Source organism: Eptesicus fuscus, chromosome 1 (assembly GCF_027574615.1).
Source record: "Eptesicus fuscus isolate TK198812 chromosome 1, DD_ASM_mEF_20220401, whole genome shotgun sequence".
In the NCBI taxonomy this organism is placed as follows: domain Eukaryota; kingdom Metazoa; phylum Chordata; class Mammalia; order Chiroptera; family Vespertilionidae; genus Eptesicus; species Eptesicus fuscus.
The window spans coordinates 130,202,309-130,225,531 of NC_072473.1; the positions used below are offsets into that span (position 1 = coordinate 130,202,309).

The 23,223-nt window shown below is 50.9% G+C and overlaps 1 protein-coding gene across 2 annotated transcripts; it reads right to left on the minus strand.

Annotated features, from left to right (window-relative positions):
- On the minus strand, positions 1–18,297 carry HDAC6 (histone deacetylase 6). Of its 2 annotated transcripts, none has more exons than XM_008158212.3 (29): positions 18,243–18,297; positions 17,624–17,746; positions 17,411–17,539; positions 17,187–17,275; positions 15,268–15,352; positions 15,131–15,171; positions 14,626–14,722; positions 14,383–14,480; positions 13,304–13,408; positions 13,111–13,179; positions 8,301–8,427; positions 8,124–8,189; positions 7,974–8,033; positions 7,806–7,895; positions 7,396–7,502; positions 7,239–7,306; positions 6,828–6,990; positions 6,606–6,734; positions 6,280–6,448; positions 5,857–5,990; positions 5,327–5,395; positions 5,023–5,215; positions 3,479–3,628; positions 1,959–2,133; positions 1,372–1,847; positions 1,176–1,283; positions 875–1,021; positions 644–772; positions 1–429 (listed from the first exon to the last, which is right to left on the minus strand). In XM_008158212.3, the coding sequence occupies exons 2-29, from the start codon at positions 17,714–17,716 to the stop codon at positions 361–363; spliced, it is 3,435 nt and encodes a 1,144-aa protein (XP_008156434.2). In that variant the 5' UTR covers positions 17,717–17,746; positions 18,243–18,297; the 3' UTR covers positions 1–360. The 2 variants fall into 2 exon arrangements, with proteins under 2 accessions (XP_008156434.2, XP_027990781.2); XM_028134980.2 differs by lacking the exon at positions 18,243–18,297 and adding an exon at positions 18,165–18,172.
- Between the last annotated feature and the right edge of the window lie 4,926 nt (positions 18,298–23,223).

The following is a 23,223-nucleotide window of genomic DNA, read 5'->3' on the forward strand; positions in this document are numbered from 1 at the left end:
TAACAGCTTGTACTTTATTACATATGCAACCCCACTATACCTGCCAGTTGCTCCCCACTCCCTCCAAAGTATCATCTTCTTGATATCAGCCCCCTCTTGAGGCAACTAAGCTATCCCATTCTTTCTGGGGCAGAACAGATGGGAGTCCCTAGGGCAGTCAGTGGGCAGGGGGAGAGCTACAATTAATCATCATAGTCCTCTTACATGTATTTAAACTTAAATCAGCACCCTTGGGGGGTTGCAAAGGGTTTTCAGGAAGGATGGATGAAGCTGCCCCTCGTCCAAGGTACAGGTTGGAATGAACTAATGCTGGTCTATCTTGGGCCTCAGAAGGTGGAGCAGAGGAGCACATCCTGGGAGTTAGTGTGAGTGGGGCATGTCTTGCCCAAACTTGTTCTGGTGGGCGACGTTCTTCACATCTAGGAGAGTCTGAGGAGGAGGCAAGAGAGGGTTGGGAAGAGAGAGTGAGGACCCCCTCTACCTCAGCCAGGAGGCTGCCCCCACTCCAGCCCTCAACCGCCCTATCTCCTGGACTAGCCCACATGCAGAAGGGCCTCCATTTCCCCCTTATCTGATCAGAGAAGGGGGGGGGGTGTGGCGGGAGTGAGTGTGTATACATTAGAGGCTCCTGCCTAGGGCTCACCTGGTGGTGAACATAGGCCTGACATGGGTAACACCAGGTAGACAGGTCAGTGTAGCTGAGGACCAGTGGGTGTCCCGAGCTTTCATGGTGCCGGACCATATGGGCATTGATGTAACGGCTGCAGTAGACCTGAGGTTAGGGAGTGAATGTTGGGCAGGGATCAGGATCAGCACCCACCTGTGGTTGGTTCCTGGGCCAACCTCAGCCCCATCCCCATTCTCTGTTGCATACCTCATAGCAAGACAGACACACCCAATTCTCCTGAAGTGCTCCACAGTCCTGACAAGGTTGGCTCACATCCAAGCCTGCTTCAGGAATGGGGCGTACTGCCTCCAGATGGGGACACCAGAGGAGTGGTGTCACAGCATAAAACGTGGCCTGGGGGGGGGGAGGGAACATAGCCCAGGTGGGTAAAACGGAGTAAGCTAGGGACTTATCTCCCCATTATATGTCCCTGCATCATATGCTCCTACCTGGAGGCACAAATGGGTAAAAGAAGGAAGCCACAGTTCCATCCACTCCCTGAGCTCACCTGGTCAATGTCCCCAAAGGCCTGCATTGGCATCGAATCATCTATGTCTTGACCCCCAGCTGCCTCTGGTAGCCCCTCCTCTTCTGGGATCTCAGACTCTGGGGCCTCCTGGATACACAGAGGCAAGAGATGTATCTGAGAGTCCTGATTCTTGCCCCCTTCTTCTCCCCTACCTGGGTGTGCTGGTGGGCCTTACCTGAGCCTCGTTGTCTAGTTCCAAGGTCCTGAGATTCCCAATCAGTGTACTGAGGGATATCTGGGATGTGGCTCCTTGCACAGGTGAGGTAGGAGGAGTCTGGTTGTCAGTGCTTGAGGCTTGAGGGGTTTGGATCAGCTTGGCTCCTCCCACAGCCTCCTCTGTGGTGGTCTGGTCCAGCGTGGCTCCCCCCGCGGCTGCCTCTGAGGTAGTCTGGTTCAGTGTGGCTGCCTCCGAGGTGGTATGGTCCAGCATAGCTTCCCCCGTGGCTGCCTCTGAGGGCTGGTCCTGAGTGAGCTCCACAACAGCTGGAGTGGACTCTTGCACAGATGATGCTGATGTGGCCTTCCCCAGGCTTTCATCCAGAATATTCTCTTCTAGCGCGGTCAGCTTCTTAGCTGACCCAGGATTGGCTGGTTGGGGTGTCTCCTTGGTGATCGGCTTAGAACTGAAGGGTTCTTCCTTGTCTTCGATCTCTGAAACCATGGGGGGGGGAGATCCTTGAGTATGGGTGCTATCCCCTCTCCTGCCTCTAATCCCTGCCCTCCCGAGCCCCCCATTGTCCCCAATTCCCCATGCCCACTCACTCGTGGTCCGCAAGCTGCGCCAGTATCTGCGATGGACTTGGATGGTATCAGTGATTGATTCCAGGGCCCCTAACAGTGGGGGCCGAGACAGGGTCAGCAGGGGTGGCGGGTCCCCAAGGAGGGTGCGGGTACAGGAAGCCATGGACTCGGAGATGGATGCCAGGTTATAGCCACCCTTTTTAAGGAGAAAGAGAGTGAAAGGTATGATGGAGTGTCCTCAGGGAATTTGGGAGGCAAGATGTCCTGCTTCCCAATCCTGCCTCAGGGCCCTGCAAGCCTAGAAGGTGGCAACTGGGGACAAGTGAATAGAACCCACATTTGTCAGATGGCAGTACCCCTTGTGTGAGGCAGTTGTTGAGGGGGATAAACTGTGATGTGAAGTGCAAGATAATAACAACCACTATAACAATAATGCTGAGTAACATCAGTAATAGCTGCTGTTCATTAAGTACTTGCTGTATGCTAGGCCCTATTCTAAGGATCTTATGCTATTAACTCAGTCCTCAAACCACACATGCTCAATCTGTGTAGGAATGTGTCTTCACAGTACAGGAACCCACAGATGCCCCTGCCTCAAACCTAGCACAGGAACAACTGGTCTTTCTCCCCACATGAACCCCTGTCCTGACCTGGTATGGGACCCCCTTTTCTCACACTCTATAGGAAACCCAGTCTCTGCTGTTATTACAGATAAAGAAATGGAGGCTCAGAGTGGTTACATGACTTGTCTGAGGTCCTAACAGCTGAGAAAAGGCAGCGCTGGGCTCAGAGCCTATGCTGTCTGATGAAAGAGTCCATGTTCTTAACCCTCACTCTGCAGTGCCACAAGCAGTCTGGGCACACTGTGAGACTTTTTACTAGCCGATCAATCTCTCTGGGACTTACTGTCTTCATCTGTGAAGTAGTGAAAACAAGCACATAAGATTGCTAGTGTATTAACAGTGCATAATAATCAGAAGCTTTAGCACTTCTACAGTGCTTACCGTATGCCAGGCACTCGTCCACGATTAGCCAGCCCCATCTTACAGATGAGGAGACTGAGGCCCAGGGCGTGGGAACACGGAATAATTTACAAAAAGTCAGTGAATTTATTTTATCTCAGGAACTTGATAGAGATAGTTTAAGTAGTGGTGAAAAGGATAGGCTCTGGGGTCAGGCTGCCACTATTAAATGTGTGGCTTCTGGCTAGTCACTATCTCTCTCTGTGCCTCAGTTCCCCTGCTCTTGAGAGAGGAAAATGATGAGGTCAGTGGACCTCACCTCAGAAGGCTGCTTTGTCAATGAATTTATAATGCCTGTCAAGTGTCAGAAGAGTGTCTGCACATAATGAGCGCTCAATGGAAGTGGTCAATGCTGGTGTTATTATTAATGCCCAGTGTGTGCCAACAATCCCAGGTGGGGACACTCAAAGAAGATTTTAGGAAATCGCCCCCAGTGCTGCAGCCAGCTGGCAGAAAGGGCAGGATTCCAAGTCTTCCCAACCACCCCCCCGCAGTGGAAAGAGGGACCAAAGGAGTTACCTCTAGGATTAGGATAATTCGGCCACTGGCAAGGCCCATCAGCAGGTGAGTGAGGTGGGCATAGCCCTCAGGTGACAGATGGCAGCCCCCCAGCGGGTCTCCCCATGCCGCATCAAAGCCAGCTGAGACCAGCACCAGTTCTGGATTAAACTGGGGTAGGGAGAGAAGAAATGCATGGACGTGAGAGGAGGCGGGCTTGGGTATATAGTAGGTGAGGTAGATCCAGAGACACTGAGACATGAGAGTTGGAGGCTGGGAAACAAGAGATCAGAGCCCTGAAACCAGGAAGGGAAGACGTAGAGACACAAGACAGAGAGTCATGGAGAAGATGGACAGTTAAGGACACATCAGACACAGATTTAGAGACATGAAACACTAGAAATGGGCAGATGGGGCCTAGAGGCAGAGTCCTGAGACGTGAAGATTCAGCCATCAAGAAATGATGACATGAAACACAGAGAGACAGAGATATGTCCTCACACACATGCCCAAGGGTGAGAGAAAGAGATACATGCTCCTCTCCCTGGGTCAAACATGTGAGACATGTGCAGAAGTTACAAGGTTTTATATATATGGTGCCAAAGAGAAGTGCACACATACTTCCATCACAGAAAATGACAATCAAATGCCACACACAGAAGATGGTCACCTTTGGATGGGACTGCACGTCCTACTAGTCATGCACACACAGTTTCTCATAGAGGGGACAGTAATCCAGTCACCCCTGCACAGACACAATTGTACATGTGCCATCACTACATGGTAACAACAGTCACACACACACACACACACACACACACACACACACGCACGCGCACACACACAGTTGGTCACTTACACACATAGTCACACACGATTTCAGTTACACACACAGAAGGTAGTCACAGCCACTGTGCATCAGACACATGCACACATCTGAACATGTGCATCTGCACAGAGGTCAGAGATGACGCATGTATCAGCCTTCTGAGTTAGCCACACACATACAATCTGCCACAGACAGACACATACAGTTTACACATGGAGAAGGTGGTTACCTACAGCCACTCATGCAGAACCAGGCAAATATATACAGGCCACCCCCAGTCAGAGACAGACACACACAAACAGCCAGAAAGCTGACTGTCACACACAGCCTTCCACGTGCAGAAAGTCACAAACCGGCTGTCACAGAAAGAGCACCCATGCCACAGAAATGGTAGAAACAGCCGCTTGTGCAGTAGCTCACATACACTCAAACCCCTCCCCAGTTTGCACATGCAGCCCCACAGAGACAGCAGTCACCTGGGGCCACCGTCACATACAGAGAGCCACTGGTGATGGTGTACACACAGGACACACAGCTGGGAACACGAAGACCACCCCCGCACACCAGGAAGTCCCTCACAGTTGCACACAGAGAAGGCAGTCGCATAGGCAAAGGCCATCACAGCCACTCCCCCTCCCCTTTGCTGTTTGTCCCACAGGATCAGTCACCCAGAAGTCAGACACATGTGCACGCACTGCTGCCCACACAGCTGTGTCACATCCATCCTGAAGCGTACCTCATAGGCAATGGGCAGCACCAGACGATGCCAGGCAGCCAGGTACTCAGAGTCCCCCATGCGAGGCCCATTCCAGGCCACGTTGACGGTGAAGCCTGTGCCTGCGGCCCGGCCCACCTGGTTGGGGGCGCCCTCATCCCCCATGGGAAAGAAGGTGCCATAATCATAGCGGTGCAGGGAAATGTAGAGCACACTGCCAGAGACAGGATGGGGAGGGGTCCATGCCTGGTTAGCAGCCTGGCACCCCTGAAGCATGGCGCACCCACCTCCCTGGCCGCACCTACTCCCTGGCCGCGCCCCTCACCTGGGGTCCTCCTCAAATATGTGCTGAGTTCCATTGCCATGATGGACATCCCAGTCTACAATCAGGATCCTGAGGACCGAGAGCTTGTCAGTTACCCAGGACACCGGCCCCCTGGGAGAAGGCAGAGGCCAGACCCCTGGGACCTGTCTGCAGGGGCATATATTGTGGGTGGCCAGACTGCGTCCCCAGGGAAAGTGTTGGGTGGCAAGTTCGTGGTTCCTATCGAAGTAAGGATGACAGCCGAGGCTGGGTCCCGAACAAGTACTCAGGGCCAGAGCCAGGCCCTATGTAGGTCAGCACTGGGGGCTTGGACCCTGGGTTCTGTTGGGATAGTCGTCAGGGGCCAGAAATGCTGGGAAGGGACCCTGGATCCTGTTTCATATCACCTGGATATCACAATGTTGGAGTCTTCTCCAAGTAAGCACTGAGAGGCTAGACCCTTGGATATTTCTGGGTAAGTCCTGGGGGCTGTACTAGGGGGCCTGCTGAGTAAGCACTGAGCTGGGGCGGGGGGGTCAGGGAGCCCTCACCGCAGTGGATGCCCACTGATGGCCTGGGCATGGCGAGCAGCCACAGCCACAGAGTTGAAAAAGCAGAAACCGCAAGCAGCATCCTGCTCTGCGTGGTGTCCTGGAGGACGCACCAGGGCAACACCATTCAAAACCTGGAGGGAGGAGCAGGGAGCCAAGATCAAACCACCGCCCTCACTGCTTTCCTGCTCCTTGTCCCCTTGCTTGTTCTCGCCCCTCCCTCCCACTACCAGCTGCCAGGGGGGCCCGGTCCTGCAGCCACATCCCCATGGCTGCACTTCCCGGTGAGCAAGGCCTCGGGTGAGCAGGGCTCTCCTCCTCACCCCCCCTTTCTCAGGCCCTGCCCAACTTTCTCAGAGTAGCCTCTCTCTCTCCCCCAGGACCGCCTCTCCCAGCCAGAGCCCCACCCCAAAGCAGCCATACCTCTCCTGCCAGCACAGCCTCCACAAGGCAGCATGTGGCACCAGTGGCCAACTGGGCACTGGCAAAGGTGCTGGGGCAGATGTAGATGGAGTCAAAGCTGGCACTCTCACGGTACAGCTCCCGGGTTCTCATTTTCTCTGTGGCCCGTAGACGAGCCACGTACTCAGCACTGGAGGCACAGAGCGGGCATCAGGAATAGACACGTGGTTCTGTCCCCTCCAAGGCCCCTCTTGCGACCCCCAGCAGCAACTCATACCCAGGCTCCAGCTCCCAGGTGGCATGTGTGCACCGAAGCCCCATCCCACCCCCAGGCACGAGAGTCTGACCTATGGCAGGTGAGCAGCTCAGCGTCTGTGGCAGGACGTGCGGGCAGCGTGAGACAGCGCCCCGCAAGGCCCAGCTCCTCCAGACGGCTCATGATCCGTGAGACACGCTGGGGCACCTCGGGGTGTTGGCTGGGAAGTGGGGACACAGAGGCAGGGCTTAATGCTTGAGGAGGGGAAAAACCCCTGCCCACTTACACTTAGCCGAGTGCTCCCGTCGCATACTTGTCCCACATGTTGTAGTGATCCATCATCCGTTGGTCATAGACCAGCCCTGTGCGAGTCTGAAATATTGGCCACATTGGTATTGGGAGCGCAGGGGGTGGCCACGATCCCTCCTCTTCCTCCTCCTCATTGTCTCCATCCTCGTCCTCGTCCAGGGAGTCACCTGCAAGGGGAGACCACACTCATCCTACTCCCCGAGCCTGGGTCATGTAATACTCAGTAACTCAGTTTACTCAAATGTAACAAGGGGTGGGAGGCCTGAAACCAGGGCCCAGTGAGAGAGGGGGACTGACCCTCTCCCACCAAGGCAGCCCAGGAAAGTCAGAGTAGGTTCTAGAAGACAGTCTTGCCTCACGGCTCATTCCATCCCTGAACCCCCGCCCCCCATTAAACCTGCTCCCTGCCTCCTACCTGATCTCACAAGGATCTCCCAGAAGGGCGCCAGAGCTTCCAGAGTGCAGGACAGGGATGACTGGGCACTGGAGGGCAGGGGAAGGGAAAGAGTGACCAAACGGCCCCAAGGTGGGCAGTGAGGGTCCCACTTTCTCCCTCTACCACCCGAGCTTACCTCCGGCAGGGGGCCCCGGGGGACTCCAGCATGGGGCAGGGGTCACCCAGAAGGGTGTGGAGTGAGGCGCTGACTCCCTCAGCCAGGGAGCGAAGATTGTAGCCACCCTGGGAGAATAGGGTGAGGGGGTTAGGGAAGAACCAGATGTTACCAGGGAAGAGTAGTAGTAACATGAGCACTAGGGTGCTGACTACATGTTGAGCAACAAAGAATTTAGAAGGTGACTTCCTTTCACTCAATGAACAGTGCTATGACATGACTACTACTAGTATCACACAAGTCCAGTGACTTAGGCGAGGCCGTCCAGTTAGGAAGCGGAAATGCTGGGACAGGAACTCATGCTGGACTTGCAAGCTTTGTTATTATGTCCTCTAGGATTTACGGGCTCAGAGATGAAGTGAGTCACTCACCTCCAGAGACAGGATCAGCCTGCCTCCTGCCAGACCCATGAGCAGATGGGTGAGCTGGGCAAACCCTGCTGGAGTGGCGGCCATTTCACCCTGGGGAGACACGGAGGGTCAGTCTGGCTCCAAGTAGCCTCCCTCTGCCTACCTGCCATTCCAGAGAGCCCGCCTTACCTTGGGGTCCCCTTGGAGGGCATCAAATCCAGCGGCCACCAGGACCAGCTGGGGCTGGAACTGAGGGGGGAAAGGACTACATGAGGCCACCTGTCCTCATGGCCCACCCCTCACTGTCACCCTGCACCAAATCATCCCAGACCCCCGGACCTCAAGGGCGACCGGCAGCAGGATTTGCAGGAAAGCAGCAATGTAGTCGGCATCTCGCATCCCAATCTGCAGACAGAGGCACACGATGGTGAGATGGGACGCTCTGCCCTCTGCCTTGAACCACTGAAGGGCAGGGGTGAGCTTCACTCTGGGGGCAACAGGTGGACAGACACTGACCTGGTTCCAAGGCACATTGATGGTATATCCCTGGCCTTGGCCAAAACCGGTGGTGGACCAGTTAGAGGCCTTCAGGTGGGGCCAGAACCGACCCTGCTCATAGCGGTGGATGGAAAAATAGAGCACACTGCGGGCAGAGAGAAAAAAGAGATTGGGGGATTGAGGAGTCAATGCACCAGACACTCCCAAAATACAGCTACCACAGTTGGTTCAACCACTCATTCATTTTCTCATTATTTTCCCTATTAAATCTTTAATTCAAACAGTCATTCATTTTTTTCATGTTTACCTATTACATCACTCACTCATTCATTTCATCTCTTCCTGGAACTCCTCCCTCGGCAAACACTGCTGCCCCCTCAATGCCCACCCAGGTCTTGCTCAGAGATCCTGAGAGTGAGTGGATCTATCTCAGCCCCTGAGAGCTCCTTACCCCATGGGGACACTAGATCATGCCCACCCACCCACCTGTCCCTGTGTCCAAGGTGGTAACAGTAGGACAAACCCAGTGAGTTTGGGAGGCCCACATGGGGCTTTCCATTGGTGGGAGCCAGCTAAGGCTGCCCAGAGCATCAGGCCAGGCTGGGGAGCTTGGTGTTTCTCCTAAATAAAGTGAGAGACTGGGAAGTTGGAGTTAGGAGCTGGTTCTGTGTGTGGAACTGGAGTGGGGGTGCTGGCTAGGGCTCCATGAGGCCAGTGAGGGGACAATTCCTTCCTCACAATACCTTTCGACCACCTCTAGTACTTCTTTTATTATGTAGGTGAGAAACAGAGCACTCAGAGCAGTGAGGGGGATTGACACACAGAACAGATATTGAAAAGACACAATGGTCCCTCCAGCGGGCCGTGGGAGGGCTTAATCCTGACTGAGGCAATCCAAATGAATAATCTCTTATCCATCCATCCATCGGTTCATCGCTCCCTGCCTTGTTCCAGGAAGGATTTAAGGCAGCTTTCTTCCCTTTTTAGGGAAATGCATGACAGTCCCATTTTAATGAATGTTAACAATGTAGTTGTACAATTTAATAAAATTGACAAAAAAAGATTTATGAAATCCAGAAAAATGTATTGGGATTAGGGAAATTTATGTGAAAGCTCTGGTATTGAGTAGGTGGGGAAATGATTGGGTTTTATTTTATTTTTACTCTGATAGGTAAACACCAGTTCTAAACTTTTTTTTACTAAGTTAGCCATTAAAGGGAGAGGAATAGCCCATAGAACATGAAGATTATTATCAGGGGGAGAAACTAACGAAAGAAAAGATGTGAAGAAAGGCAACCCCACAAGAGAGCCACCAGAATTAAGAGAACTAACACTCAGTAAACGAAGCTTATGAAGCAAACAGAAGGAAGTTTTAAAATAAGTTTGACTGGCGCTGGCCGGGTAGCTCGGTTGTTTAGAGCATCATCCGGATATGCCAAGGTTGCGGGTTCAATCCCCAGTTAGTGCACATACAAGAATCAACTAATGAATGCATATGTAAGTGGAATAACAGATCAATATTTCTTTCTCTCCCCTCCTTCCTCTCTCTCTAAAAGTCAATAAATAAAAAAGAATCAAGCAATGAATGCATAAATAAGTGGAACAACAAATCAATGTCTCTCTTTCCCTACCCACTCCTCTCTCTCTTCAAATAAATAAATAAAAATTAAAATATTGATGTCATCACTACAACTTCAACATATCTCTGCCCCTCCATCAGGGAACGGGCTTGTTTTGCAGAAATTAACACACTAAATTAAAAAGAACAACATTATCTTGTTTGCCATTGAGTCAACAAGGCCTTAATAAAATTAATTTTGGACTAATTTTTGAATAAATCACCATTTTATTAGTTATATTATATGTCCTCATACTTAGATATGCAAAAGATGTAAATCCAAAGGAAAGTAAAACAATTGCGAAATAGGTAGTTAGGTCATTATTACAAAATTAAATCTATCTATGGGTTTAATGCCAATTCTTTGTAAAACAACTAAAAGAACATCAAGAAAGCTATTTTGTAATTCAGAGTGGAAAGATATACAATACAACACCGAAAACATTTGTTTTTGTTAATTAGAGCCACCAGGTGACAAAGAGTGCTTCTAGAGACATGGGGTTGGGGTGGGTAATTGATTTGGCATAACTCTAGATTACTGCCAGAAGAATGTCTAACTTTATCTCCTCCAAATAAATTAAAAATATATGTTTAAAAAAGAAAAAAAAAAAAAATTAAAATAAAGAAAGAAAATAAGTCTCACTTCCAGTGAAGGAATGATGAACTGATAGCACAGGTTTACCTCCCCACTCTGCTACGATCCCAGGCAAAAGACATTAAAGGAATGTTAAACAAGTATCCACCCAGAAAGACAGAATGGGAGAAAGGCTTCAGACAATAAGAGACTTCAACAAATCCCTGGAAAGTACTTTGAGGCTCCGGGGGCCCAAGGGATGACCTGGGGTTTCCCTTCTGGAGAAATCAAGCACAGTTCCAGGTCACTGCACACAAAATCAGTCCTGAATAACCAGCTCACCCAATGGCCCATTCACTAAGTTTACTTCTTTCTTTTAACTACTTTGCTTTAATTTTCCTTGTCTTCATAATAGTCTTTTAAGGACCGTCCAGCTTGTCTCCACCCCAAAACCCTGCTGTTGGAGTTAAGAGACAGAGAGATGGGGAGAAGGGAGATTGAAGGGCATGGATAAATTCTTGTTCATTTATACAAACCAGATTACTCAGAAAGGAATGAAAATCACACTGACATCAGACATCTGTCAGCAACATCGAATGCTAGAAAATAATAAAGCAATGTCTACGGAACAGCCCATCTAGATTAGATAATGGGCTATGGGAGCTCGGGATCTATGGGAAGAAGCGGATTCTACACAGTCTGTCCGACAGAAGACTGGATAAACAAAAATTACTCAGTAGCGTCTCCTACTGAGGACTAGTTCAATCACTTTCTGCTGAAAGGGTAAGCTGCTGCTCTTTCTGGAGGAAATCCGGCAGCAGATCCCAGACTTTAAAGCATGCCAACCCTCTGACCCAGTAATCCATGACTGGAAATTCATCCTATAGATATACTCAGAGAAGTGTGAAATTAAATATTTACCGTACTATTCACTGTAGAGTTGTAATAGCAAAACCTGGGAAGCATCGTAAATGTCCTGGAGTTAAATGACCAGAGGTATAGCCATACAATGGAACACTGTACAGCCCTTACAAAGGAGGTACTTTTTAGAAGTATTAACATGGAGCAGTGTCTACCACATGCTGTTAAATGCAAAAAGCAAATTGCCACAGATCATGTAGAGCAGGCATGTCAAACTCGCAGCCCACAGGCTGCATGCAGCCCACCATGAATATTTTTGCGGCACAGCCAATATAACAGTATGTAAGAAACGTTTTAATAAAAATTTCGTAGCTTATTAACAATATCCTGTTATACATAGTTATTAATAATGAACTACAATGTTCGCTAATGACTGGTTACTATAATCGTATTGCATTCTTTTCCCTTATGTGCAGGCGCACCATTTCTCTCCACTAATACTAACAAGCGAATATTTTAGCAGCCGGTTGCCACATCATTAGTCTTGTACTGACTTGTGTGGTGTGCACAACAGGAAATATTTCGCTTTCGGAGAACAAGAAAAATAGTTTTATTTGCGTTACGCTTATTAATTTGTGCAGTTATTCAGTGTCAGGTAAGTTAATGTTCAAGAAAAAATATTAATTTTTATTAAAATGTTCTATTATTTTATGTTAATGATGACTCATTTATTTCAGCCCTTTGTATTCAGCATGTCTCTATAGAAATAAACCTACATTTCTATGAAAATTGAAGCTTTTGTTTTGTAAACCTAAACCTTGTTTATTTGGCCTGTGTTAGCCTTTGAATCTGACACGCTTGATGTAGAGGATTACCCCATTAGGCAGTGTATTAATAATGATAATGAATATTTATACATCTATATGAAAAATTCCGTAAGGATATAACATAAACTATCAACAATTATTTTTGAAGTGATAGGGATTATAGGAGAGTCACTGCTATAGACAGTTCTGTATTATTTTTTATAAAATTTTCAAATTGATTTTAGAGAGAGAAAGGAAGAGATAGAGAAATACCAATGTGAGAAATATCAATTGGCTGCCTCCCGCATGCACCCTGACCAGGGGTATGTGGCCTGACCAGGAATCAAACCCACGCCCCTTTGGTGCATGGAACGATGCTCCAACCGAGCCACACCAGCCAGGGCCTCTTTAATTTTTTTAAAATTGTATTTTATTGGTTTTAGAGAGAGAGGAAGGGAGAGAGATAGAGACTGAAACATCGATCAGCTGCCTCCTGCAACCCAGGCATGTGCCCTGACTGGGGATCAAACTAGTGACCTCTTGGTTCATGGGTCAATGCTAAACCACTCAGTCACACCAGCTGGGCTTATTTAATTTTTTAAATAAATAATTTGTAGTAATCATAATTACAAAAAAATGATGTAGTAATTTGAGGTTCACTCCAGCTCCAGGGTAAATTGGTAAGCAAGATCTCTAAATGTTTGTGGAAGCAAATTTCATCTCTTCCCATTCTTCTCTGTGTGAACCTGTAAGCCTCAGTTCACCCATCTGTAAAATGGGGAACTCAACAGTCCCTGCCTCAGTGAAATTAAGAGCTCAGACACGCAGAGAGCAGCACAGAACCTGGTCCCAGGGCAGGCCCAATGTAATGTGAATGCCTTCCCTTCCCTCCTGGCCCCTTCTGGTTGGGCCTCTAAGGGTGGGGGGTGGCTGGGAATCTAGCATCTGAGGTGGCATGTGGGGGCATACCTGGGGTCCTGGTCAAAGGTAAACTGTGTTCCTTGACCATGGTGCACATCCCAATCCACGATAAGGACCCTGTGAGCGGAAGAGAGGGGGGCGCTGTATAAGGTAATCCAGGTGCACCTGGGGGAAATGCCCACACCAGGCTACCCCACCTGTGCCACCCCCCATCACCGTTGCCCTGCTATTTGCTGCTGACCTCTGAATGCCATGCTTCTGTTGAGCATAGCGAGCAGCCACGGCCACATGGTTGAACATGCAATATCCATCCATAAGACTGTGCTGGGCGTGGTGTCCAGGAGGCCTAGGCAGGACAGGGAAAGCCACAGATTGGGGGCTCCTCCTCTGCAGAGGAGGAACAGAATCTCCCCTGCTCTCTAATCCTGTTAGACCACCAACTCCCCCAGTGCTGATGCCTGCCAATCTGCCAGGAACTGAGTAACTGGAGCCCTTAGACTCTCACCCCCAGTTTACTGCTCTCTCTTTGAAGGAAACTTGATAATGTTCCTTGAAATGATCAGTGTATACACCCTCACACCCAGTCATTTTGCTCCTGGGGACTTAGCCCACAGCCTATATAGCAAAAAGGGTAAAATCACCTGTTTATAAATGGACAACAATATTTGTGCAGCATTTTTTGGAAACAGTAAATGATTGGGGAGAACCAAAATGCCCAACAGTAGGGAGCCGGTTAACTTACTGTTGCACAGTGGCGTTCTACGTGGGTCTAAGCTGTACAGTTAGAGAATAGCTTTTTGAAATGTCTAAGTGGAAAATGCATGGTATGGAAGGGAGCATCTTGAATGCTGGAGCCCTCCCCTAAAATAGGGGAGGAAGGAGAAAGGCTCCATCTTCTGCCTTTCATCAGTTCTTGGGGTGCCAACAATGATAAGATGTACTGTGATTTTTACATGCCAACAACAAAGCAGAAAATGCTGCCAACTGAATTCTAAGATGTCACTGTTTACAAGATGCATCTGAATTTCAAGATGTTACCAATATGAAAAATATGCATCTTAGAATCAACGAAATATGGTATTTACTCCATGAAAACGCAGACTATTTCTGGGGCACACATGAGTTACTGGTTACAGTGACTACCTCCAGGAGAGGAAGCATGTGTCTGGGGGACGGAGTGGGAGGGAGACTTTTTCTTGTACGCCCATTTGCATTTTAAGCACATAAATACCCTACCCATTACAAATATACTACCCATTATCAATACATTTTACACTTGACGGAAGAAAGCGTAGAAACCCAAATGCTGGCAGGTCCTACCTGACAATAGCCATGCCATTCCTGATTTCAGCCCCCAGGACCGCATCCACCAGCCTGAGGACAGAGCCTGAGGCCAGGCAGGCACAGGTGTATGAGTTCTGGAGAGACAGTGGGGAGCCAGAGAGGGAGTGAGGGAGAGATCAGCCCTGTCCACTCAGCTGCTTCCCCTAGGGTGGGGGAGGTGTGGGGATGGGCATCCCCAGGATTGCTACCACCCTCTGCCCTCACAGTTCTCATCCCTACCGGATGCAGATAAACTGAGTCATAGGTGTCTGCTAGGCCTCGGAGTTCTCCCTCATTCATGTATTGGGTTGTCTCCATCAGATCTATATATTCTAGGCTGGGGATACAGACAGGGAAGATGAGATTCAAGGGCCTGCCTCCCTCCTTGGCCCTGAGCCGGGGCCCTGTTTCCTCCCCAGCTAAGCCCTTTATGCACCAGACCCCTGGACAAGCCAGACTTCCTCAATAACAAGTTGTTTACATACCAGATGGTAATAAGAACAATAGCTCATCAGGCTGATGGTATGTCAGGCACCATTCTAAGCACCCAACATATATCAAACCCTCCCGAGGAACTTGTATTTACTAGTCCCCCAGTTATTGGCAATGACAATGAGATTCAGAGAAGTTCAGCAACTTGCCCAAAGCCACAGAGCCCATGAGCTTCCTTCCCAAAGCATCCAGTCTGCCCTGGTGGGCCCAGGGTAGCCTCCTCCCTGTCCCTACAAGGTTACCAAGAATTCACCTGTGAACCAACATCAGCTCTTCCTTTTCAGCAAACCGGGCCTGAGGAGACACAAGGAACAAAGGGCTAAGGTGCGGGCCAAAACCAGCTCCTGCCAGCTCCTGCCCTCCACCCAAGGTGCTGGCCAGGGAACTCACCTGAAAGGACACGCAGCGGTCCAGGAGGCCCTCCTGGATCAGCTGCTCCTTGATGGCATGGAGCCGCTCAGGGCATTCAGGGAAGCTGGGTTGACAGAGATAAGTCACATGAACACACAGACATACACAGGGACACTGGTGAGCAACACAGCTGGTCCTGCATTCTTCTCCATCCAACAGTGCACACCAGAAACTTCGAAGTTACCCCTGATACCTGTTGGCTCCGTTCTCACAACATATCCAGAGCCTGTCCCTCTCCTCATCACCCCCACTGCTGCTACCATAATCTCCCACCTGGGCTCCTACAGTCAGCTCCTCATTGTCCTTCCTACTTCTGCCCTCACTCCCCCAACAGTCCTTTCTCCCCACAGTAGCCAGACACTGGTTAAAATCCAAATCAGATCATGTCCCACCTAAACTCAAAACTTTTTTTGTTTTTTTTTTAGCAATACCAAAGATAAATATTTATTCTCAAAACTTTCTCATGGTTCCCATCTCATCACGCCACATACTTTCCTGCTAGCTTCCCCTCCTGCCTAGACACTGTTTCCACATTATCTTCATGGCTCACTCCCTCACCTCCTTCCGATATCAGTGAGGCACTCCTTGGCCATCCTTTTCCAAACTGAAGAGTTCCCTCCATTGTTCTTTCTGCTACTCTCCCTCCTGCTTCAGTGTTCCTGCGCATCACAGAACTTTTGTTTCTAACCCACTGTATCATTTACTTTGTTTTACTATCTGTGTTCTCCCTCAAAACTGTAATCTCCACAAACACTAGGGTTTCTTTGTTTTGTCTACTGCCATGTCCCTGAAGTCCTTTGCCACTCTGAGTCTTCCATTGGGATAGGGGAGATAGATACTTGAACTGGTAAAACATAGTACATATAATGAGCAAACAATGACATGAGCTAGGAAGATCTCAAAGATTAAGTGTAAGAGCCGGGGGGCGGGGGGGGGAGTAGCCAGGCACAGTCCTCTCTGAGAGTCTCCTTGAGATGGGAATGTTAACTGGAAGAAGAGAAGGCAGAAACGGATCTCTGGAAAAGGGATTGGCCAAGGCGAAGACCTGGAATTGAGGGAATGCCTGGCATGTTGGAAGAGCAGCAAGGGGCCCAGTGTGAGTGCAGTGAAGTGAAACGAATGAGGAAGAGGGACTGGCTGATGAAGTCACCAAGGTGATGTGGCGCCAGGTCACGTGGAACCTAAGAGGCCAAAATGAAGAGTTTGAACTTTACCTTGAAGGTAATGATCTGTCCTTGAAAGATTTTAAGAAAGAGAACATCATCTCGCACATGTTTTTTTAGGCTGCTGTGTGGAAAACAGACAGCATGGATGAGAGTGGAAACAGGAAACAAGTGAGGGGGGGGGGGCCTCTGCAAGTTTAGGTGAGTGATGACGGTGGTGGCAGTGAGAAGTCAGATACGGGATACATTGTGCACACAGAGACAAAAGAATGTGTTGATGGATCACATGTGTGAGCAAATGGAAGGTGTAATTCTTCCGCTTCAGCACAAACGTCTCCTTTTCAAGGATACCTTCTGGGAACCCTGGACGCTAGTCTAAAATCCTTACTAAACACTTTTGAAGACCCTGGTCCTAAGTCCTCCCTCCCGTATTAAACACTTCATTCTGCTGTTGGCTGTTTAATGATCTGCTCTCCTACTCACCTATCAGCTCCTTGAGAAGGGACTCTGTCTGTCTTGTCCAACACATTTGTATCACCAACTCCTGGCACACAGCAGGCACTTAATAAATGTTTGCTGGCTAAATGAAAAGAACCCCTTCAAACCTGAGCCCCACCTCCCTAAGTCATCTGCCGCCAGTCTCTAGGCTAGCGCAAGAAAGGATCGGTTCTTGCTAATGGCTCAGCGTGTGCATATTTGTGTGGTTTGGGGACAGCGGGGGGAGTCAAGTCTCACCTGTCATCCCAAAGGCAGTGGAAGTCATTTAGCTGCTCATCAAACACCAAGCCAGTACCGGAGAGTGTCTTGGCCTCAAGGGTCAGATCCTGCAGGGGAACAAAATGGGAGACACTGATCCATTTAGGGTCTGAGGCCGAGGTAACATCCCGTAATGTCCAAGATGGAGGACCTCAGGGTTGTGACGGTCACAGAAGGCTAAATTATGGCCAGGCCTCTCTCACCAGCCCTTGCATCCCCTCGACTAGGTCTTGCTCTGCTGCTTGGCTGAGCTTCTTCATTCTGCCTTTCTTCTTCACCTCTGCTAGCCTGGGGCTGGGGCGGAGTCCAGTACCCTTCTTAACACCTGGCTTCTGCCAAACAGAGAGAAAGGTCAGAATCCACTGCACGGCCCACTGCTCCCCTTCCCCCTCATCAGGACGGGTCTGGGGCCTCACCGAGATGATGCTGGCGTCCTGGGGGGGCGTCTGGGGGCTGTGTATGCTCCTTCGCTGCCTAGTTGTGGCGGAATCCTGGCCGGTGGAGGTCATGGTCGGGGAGACTTCACCCCTGACGCGGTTCTAGGGGGTGCGGTGGAGGTGACTGAAGGGACTCGGGTATCCTGAGGACCCTACACCCCAGCCTCTTCCCAGGCCCCGCCCCTTATGCTATCCTATCACCCACTGCCGTCCAAAACTCCCTCTCTCTCAAGGCTCTCTCCCTCCACTGGGATGTCCATTCCACCTGGCCCCGCCCATTCCACTAGACTCCACCCCTTTAACACTATTCTTTCTTCTTTCAAAGTTTTGCCCTTTCAAAAAGCAATTACCCTGCCCCCCCTAGATTCAGTCTATTCGAGGGCCCGATCGTTCCAACAAATCACGCCGCTTCCGCTCTACCAAACCATTCCCAGATTCTTTCCTTCCTCTCAGCCTCGCCCGGACCCCACCTCTTCGCAGACTTGCCCTTTCCACCCAATCCCCCGGGAAAATCACCCACCCTTTCAGTCAGCCGGCCCCGGCCCCACTCCACCCCGACCGATCCACCTAACCCCACCCCTTCCCCGCCGCCGGGCACCTTCCACTAGGCCAGATTCCGTCCCTAACGTTTCAACCAGCACCGCTCCTCAGGGGGACGGCCCCTTTCCCCCACCAAACCCCACCCCCCGCCCAAACCCTCCCCCCGACGTTTTCCCAAACCCCTTCGGCCAGATTCCAGCCACCGCCCGCCAACCCCCGCCCCCTCCGTCGACGCCAACCAATCCCTTTGGCTCCGCACAGACGGCCCAGCGCGGCCCAGGCCTCAAACCCCGCCCGGGACTGGCGCCGCCCAACTCCCCGCCACCTGTGAGAGGCTGCCGGGGCCGAGGCCCGCGTCTCCATTGGGCCGGTTCCCTCTACTGACCGCCCCGCTCCCGCCCACACCCTGAGGGCCGCGCTCCCTGAGAGCTCCGCCTCCCGCGAGCTCGCCAACGGCCGGCGGGGACGTCATCATCGCGCGCCGCGGGCCGTGCCGCGCATGCGCGGAGCGCGCGCGCCCGCGGTTCCACACGACGCCGAGGCTCCCGTCCGCCCCGCCCCCAACCGCCGCCGCCTTTGTCCCCGCTGCCCTGGCCGCCGTCCCTCCGCACGCGTCCAGTCACCTTAGGAGCCCTCCGGACCCACGACAACTGTGCCTTGAGGTGACTCAAGAGAGCAAACGGGCAAGCGAACGAGGGAGTTAGGCGAAGGCGGCTTCTCTGCCGCGAGCGGCTTTCCCGCGCTGCGCGCGCTGATGACGTGGCGCGGGCGGGCCGGGGCCTGGTGGAAACTGGAAGGTGGCTGGTGGCCGTCCAGTGGGAGTGGTGATGATGCTAAATGTGGTGAAGATTTTTCTTTTTTAAAATATATATTTTGATTGGTTTCAGGGAGGAAGGGAGAGCGAGAGACAGAAACGTCCATGATGAGAGGGAATCATGGATCAGCTGCCTCCTGCACGCCCCACACTGGGGGTGTGCTCTGACCGGGAATCAAACGGATGCTCGGCCACTGAAACCACACCTGTCGGGCACGTGGTGAAGATCTTCTGAATCCATGTTCACCAGGGTGTGTGGTGAGCAAGGGAACATCCCCGAAAGGAATCACTCACACGTGATTGTGTCTTTCCACAATGCCGGGCTTATCAAGGGGGACTGCCCCCATAAGTAAGCCAATAGATGGACACGCAGGTGACACGCAGGAAGGGAGAGCTTAAGCCATAGAGCAGCGGAGCAAGCCCCACGAAGCCCCAGTCACCCGTGGCCTCCAGGGTTAGAGAGGCGCACGCTGGTCCCAAACCAGGCGTCTACAGCGGCTTCCAGGGGCTGGGGGAACCAAGGTCCTGTTGGGCTCCGAGCTGACACGAGGTACAGCCAAGCTGCCTCGTGGAATGGTCGAAGCTCTGAGTTTTTATAGCCCGCAATGGGCGGCGGCCCCACTCATCTCGGTGTCCAGATGGAGTCCTTATCAGAGTCCCATCCCAAGCGCATTCCGTTACCCCATTGCCTCAGTCTTGGGCATATCGCCACTTGACCTAGCTGTCATGGCTGACAGAGACTCCATATTGGTCTGTCAAACATTGCCCAGAAAGTCTGTTCTGCTCTCCATCTAGACGAGGTGGTGCTCACCACGTGTTACTAACATTCTGCTGCAGAAATGGTGGCGCGGAAGGAGTCTTAATAGGGCAAATAACTGTAATGATAGCAAGTATTAATGTGTCAGGCATTGTTGTAAGCCGCGATTCTGGGAGGTAGTTCCCATTATGAAGGCCGCCCTGCAGATAAGGAAACTGAGGTTACGTGACTTAGCCATGTGACCTTGGGCAAGTTACTGAACAGCTCCGCGCTTCAGTTTCCTCATCTGGAAAATGGTGATAAAATAGTGCCCAGGCCCAGAATGTTCTTGAACAGCAGCTCTCCTGGTCAGCCTCCACCCAGCAACCTCTGCTTCCCAGTGTGTGCCTAGGGGCAGGGGGAGTTAGGTGCCCCTTTGCGGGATGGGGGCGGGGGCGGGGGAGAGGGACAATTCCCTCCCACCCCGGGTCTAAATAGCCCCGCAGGAGGCGGGTTTGTCCTCCTAATCTCCCTTTCTCATTCTTCACCATTTCCTACCGGGCTGTAGGCTGGGGCCGGAAAGATAAGCGGTCTGGGGTTCAGCTTCGCTGACTAACAAACAGATTGACAGCCCCACCACCCACTAGCCGGGCCCTCTAACCCTCCTGAAAACCCTAGTTTCAGCCGCCTTTTCCCTTCCACTCTCTTACTGCCTGAACAAGTCTTTTGTCCCAGTGGAAGAGAGCCACAGCCCTTAAGACCTTTAAACCCCCCCACGTACACCAAAGAACACACAATGATACAATACACCCCGAAGAACCCTCTGAGGTTGTGATGCCTGCAAAGTAATAGAGTAGGGAGTCTTGTAAGGGTCAAGGCCCATTTTTCTGTATAGTCAAAAGAGAGCAGAGGTCGGCAAACTTTTTCTACGAAGGACCAGATAGTAAATATTTTAGGCTTCGTAGGCCACATAGAGCCTCTGGTACCTTCTTCTTTCTTTCCCTTTAAAAAGACAAAAAAGTGGCTGTGGTCTGGCTTGGGCCTGAAGGCTCTAGTTTGCTGATCCCTGCAATCGAGTGTCGGTCTTTGGTTCCCTTCTAGGGACTAAGGGCAGAAGTTCCATGCTTCCTGAGCAGAGGTGTTCCTTTTGTGTGAGGTGTGAGGACAGATTCATGGACAGGGTCCCATCACTTCTGGTGTTTTCCTACTGGGTCAAGTAAATGTCCCTGTACAGCCCTAACCGGTTTGGCTCAGTGGATAGAGCATCGGCCTGCGGACTCAGGGGTCCCAGGTTCGATTCCGGTCAAGGGCATGTACCTTGGTTGCGGGCACATCCCCATTAGGAGGTGTGCAAGAGGCGGCTGATTGATGTTTCTCTCTCATCGATGTTTCGAATTCTCTCTCCTTCTCCCTTCCTCTCTATAAAAAAATCAATAAAATATATTTAAAATAAATAAATAAATGTTCCTGTACAGAGTGAGGCTAGGGATTCCTACAGTTTCTGTAATGTTCTTCTGAACCAAGCAGGGGTTTCTAGACAGGACAAGACGGATGTTTTTAGAAAGCTCCAGACTATGGGTTCCCATAAACATTCAGGATGGGGCTTCTTAGACTGCATTATGACAGGTTCATATGACTGGTTGGTGCAGTTCAGGCTCAGTACAGGTGTTTCTGTACAGCTCCAGAGCTGTGTTCATATAGAACGTAAGATCAGGTATTCATGTCCAGATTCAGTCAAAAGATTATTATTAATTGAGCTGAATTAGGCTACCTGTTGTAACAAACAAACCCAGAATCTCAGGGGCTTAACAAGTAAATGTTTCTTGCTCATACAAAATCCAATGTGAATATTTACTACTGGTTATTCATGGACCCAAGCAACTTCCATTTTGTGGCTCTGCTCTCCTTTGAGTCCTTGGAGTTATCGCTGTTCAGCTGGTAGATGAGAAAGGGAGGATTCCATGAGAGGTTTTTTTGTTTTTGTTAATTCTCACCAGACAATATTTTTCCATTGATTCTTAGAGAGAGTGGAAGGGAGGGAGGGAGGGAGGGAGGGAGGGAGGGAAAGATTAATGTGTGTGTGAGAGAAACATCGATGTGAAAGATACACATCAATGTGAAAGATACACATCAATCCCTTGCCTCCTGTAACTGGGGCCGAGGGTCAATCCTGTAACCCAGGTATGTGCCCTTGACTGGGAATTGAACCCGAGACCCTTTGGTGCACAGGCCCATGCTCTAACCACTGAGCACACCAGCCAGGGCCCATGAGAAGTTCCTATGGGCCAGGCCTGGAAGTCGTGTATGTCACTCTGCTCACTCCATTGACCAGAACTGTCACATGTCCACCTGTCATTGTAAGGGAGGCTGGGAAAGGGAGTGAGTCAGGAAGAAAGGGGGACAGGGTTGATGAGCCTATAGCAGTGTCTGCTTCAGGATTCTGTAGACTCCCCAGAGCTACGCTGTTTCATGTGGTAGCCACTAGCCACAGTCAGGACAGTGGCTCCTGTACAAGGTGAGGGCAAGGCTTCTAGAACAAGGCTGTCAGAGAGAGTCACATCAGGGCTCCTAGACAGGGTCAGGAGAGTGTTTCCAGTGTACGGGCAGGGGGACCTGTTCCAGGTGAGGCCATAGGTGCCCGTATAGGATGAGGTCTGGACTTAAAGCAGGGGGTCAGGACAGGCGCCCCACCACAGGTTCAGGAAAGGATTTTCCATGTAAGTTCAAGACAGGTTCATGTTGAGAGTTGGATCACGGGTTCCTGTGGACTCTGTGGGGTGGGGCGTGAGGTAGGGATTGTTGTGCAGAGTGACGTCAGGACTCATTGTCAACAATGGAAGCAAGGCTCCTGAACTCAATTGGGGTTCCCAAAGAGTTTACAGATGGGGATTTCTTTAAAAAACACACATATTTTTATTGATTTCGGAGAGGAAGGGAGAGGGAGAGAGAGATAGAAACATCAGCGATGAGAGAGAATCATGGATCGGCTGCCTCCTACATGCACCTCACTGGGGTTCCAGCCTGCAACCTGGGCATGTGCCCTGACCAAGAATCCAACCTTGTCTTCCTGGTTCATAGGTGGATGCTCAACCACTGAGCCACACTGGCCGGACTAGATGTTTTTTCAGGTGTTCATGAACGAAAGCAGCTGAGCCTTCCAGCTGTTGTGGTGCACAGTGAGCACCCAGGAGACGGTGCTGCTTGCGGTGAGGAGCCTCTGGGCGGTGTGGAGGCAAAGCCCCGGAGCCTGGCTCAGCCCTGTGCCACCAGCTGTGTGGCCCCGGGAGAGCCACTTAACCTGTCTGGGTTGGGATGTCACCTGACTCTGTGCATGTCCGATGTGAGGGCTTGTTCCATGGGAGAACAGATTCCACTTTAGGGGGAGCAGTTCACCCAGGTGGGTAGGTGTGTTGGGGAGGGAGTTGGCACTGTGGGGAGCTCCCCGCCTGTGGGGTCTAAATGTCCCCCCTGGAGATTATTTTGTCTCCT

Bases quoted from the DNA above. Each gene is read 5' to 3' on its own strand.
- HDAC6 (XM_008158212.3), bottom strand. From the start codon at position 17,716: ATGACCTCCACCGGCCAGGATTCCGCCACAACTAGGCAGCGAAGGAGC. The intron at 15,172-15,267 runs GTGAGTTCCCTG...GTGTCTCCTCAG, and splicing joins ACCGCTGCGTGTCCTTTCAG to GCCCGGTTTGCTGAAAAGGA. The intron at 8,034-8,123 runs GTCCGGGGGTCT...TTCCCCCCTCAG, and splicing joins TGCTGCCGGTCGCCCTTGAG to TTCCAGCCCCAGCTGGTCCT.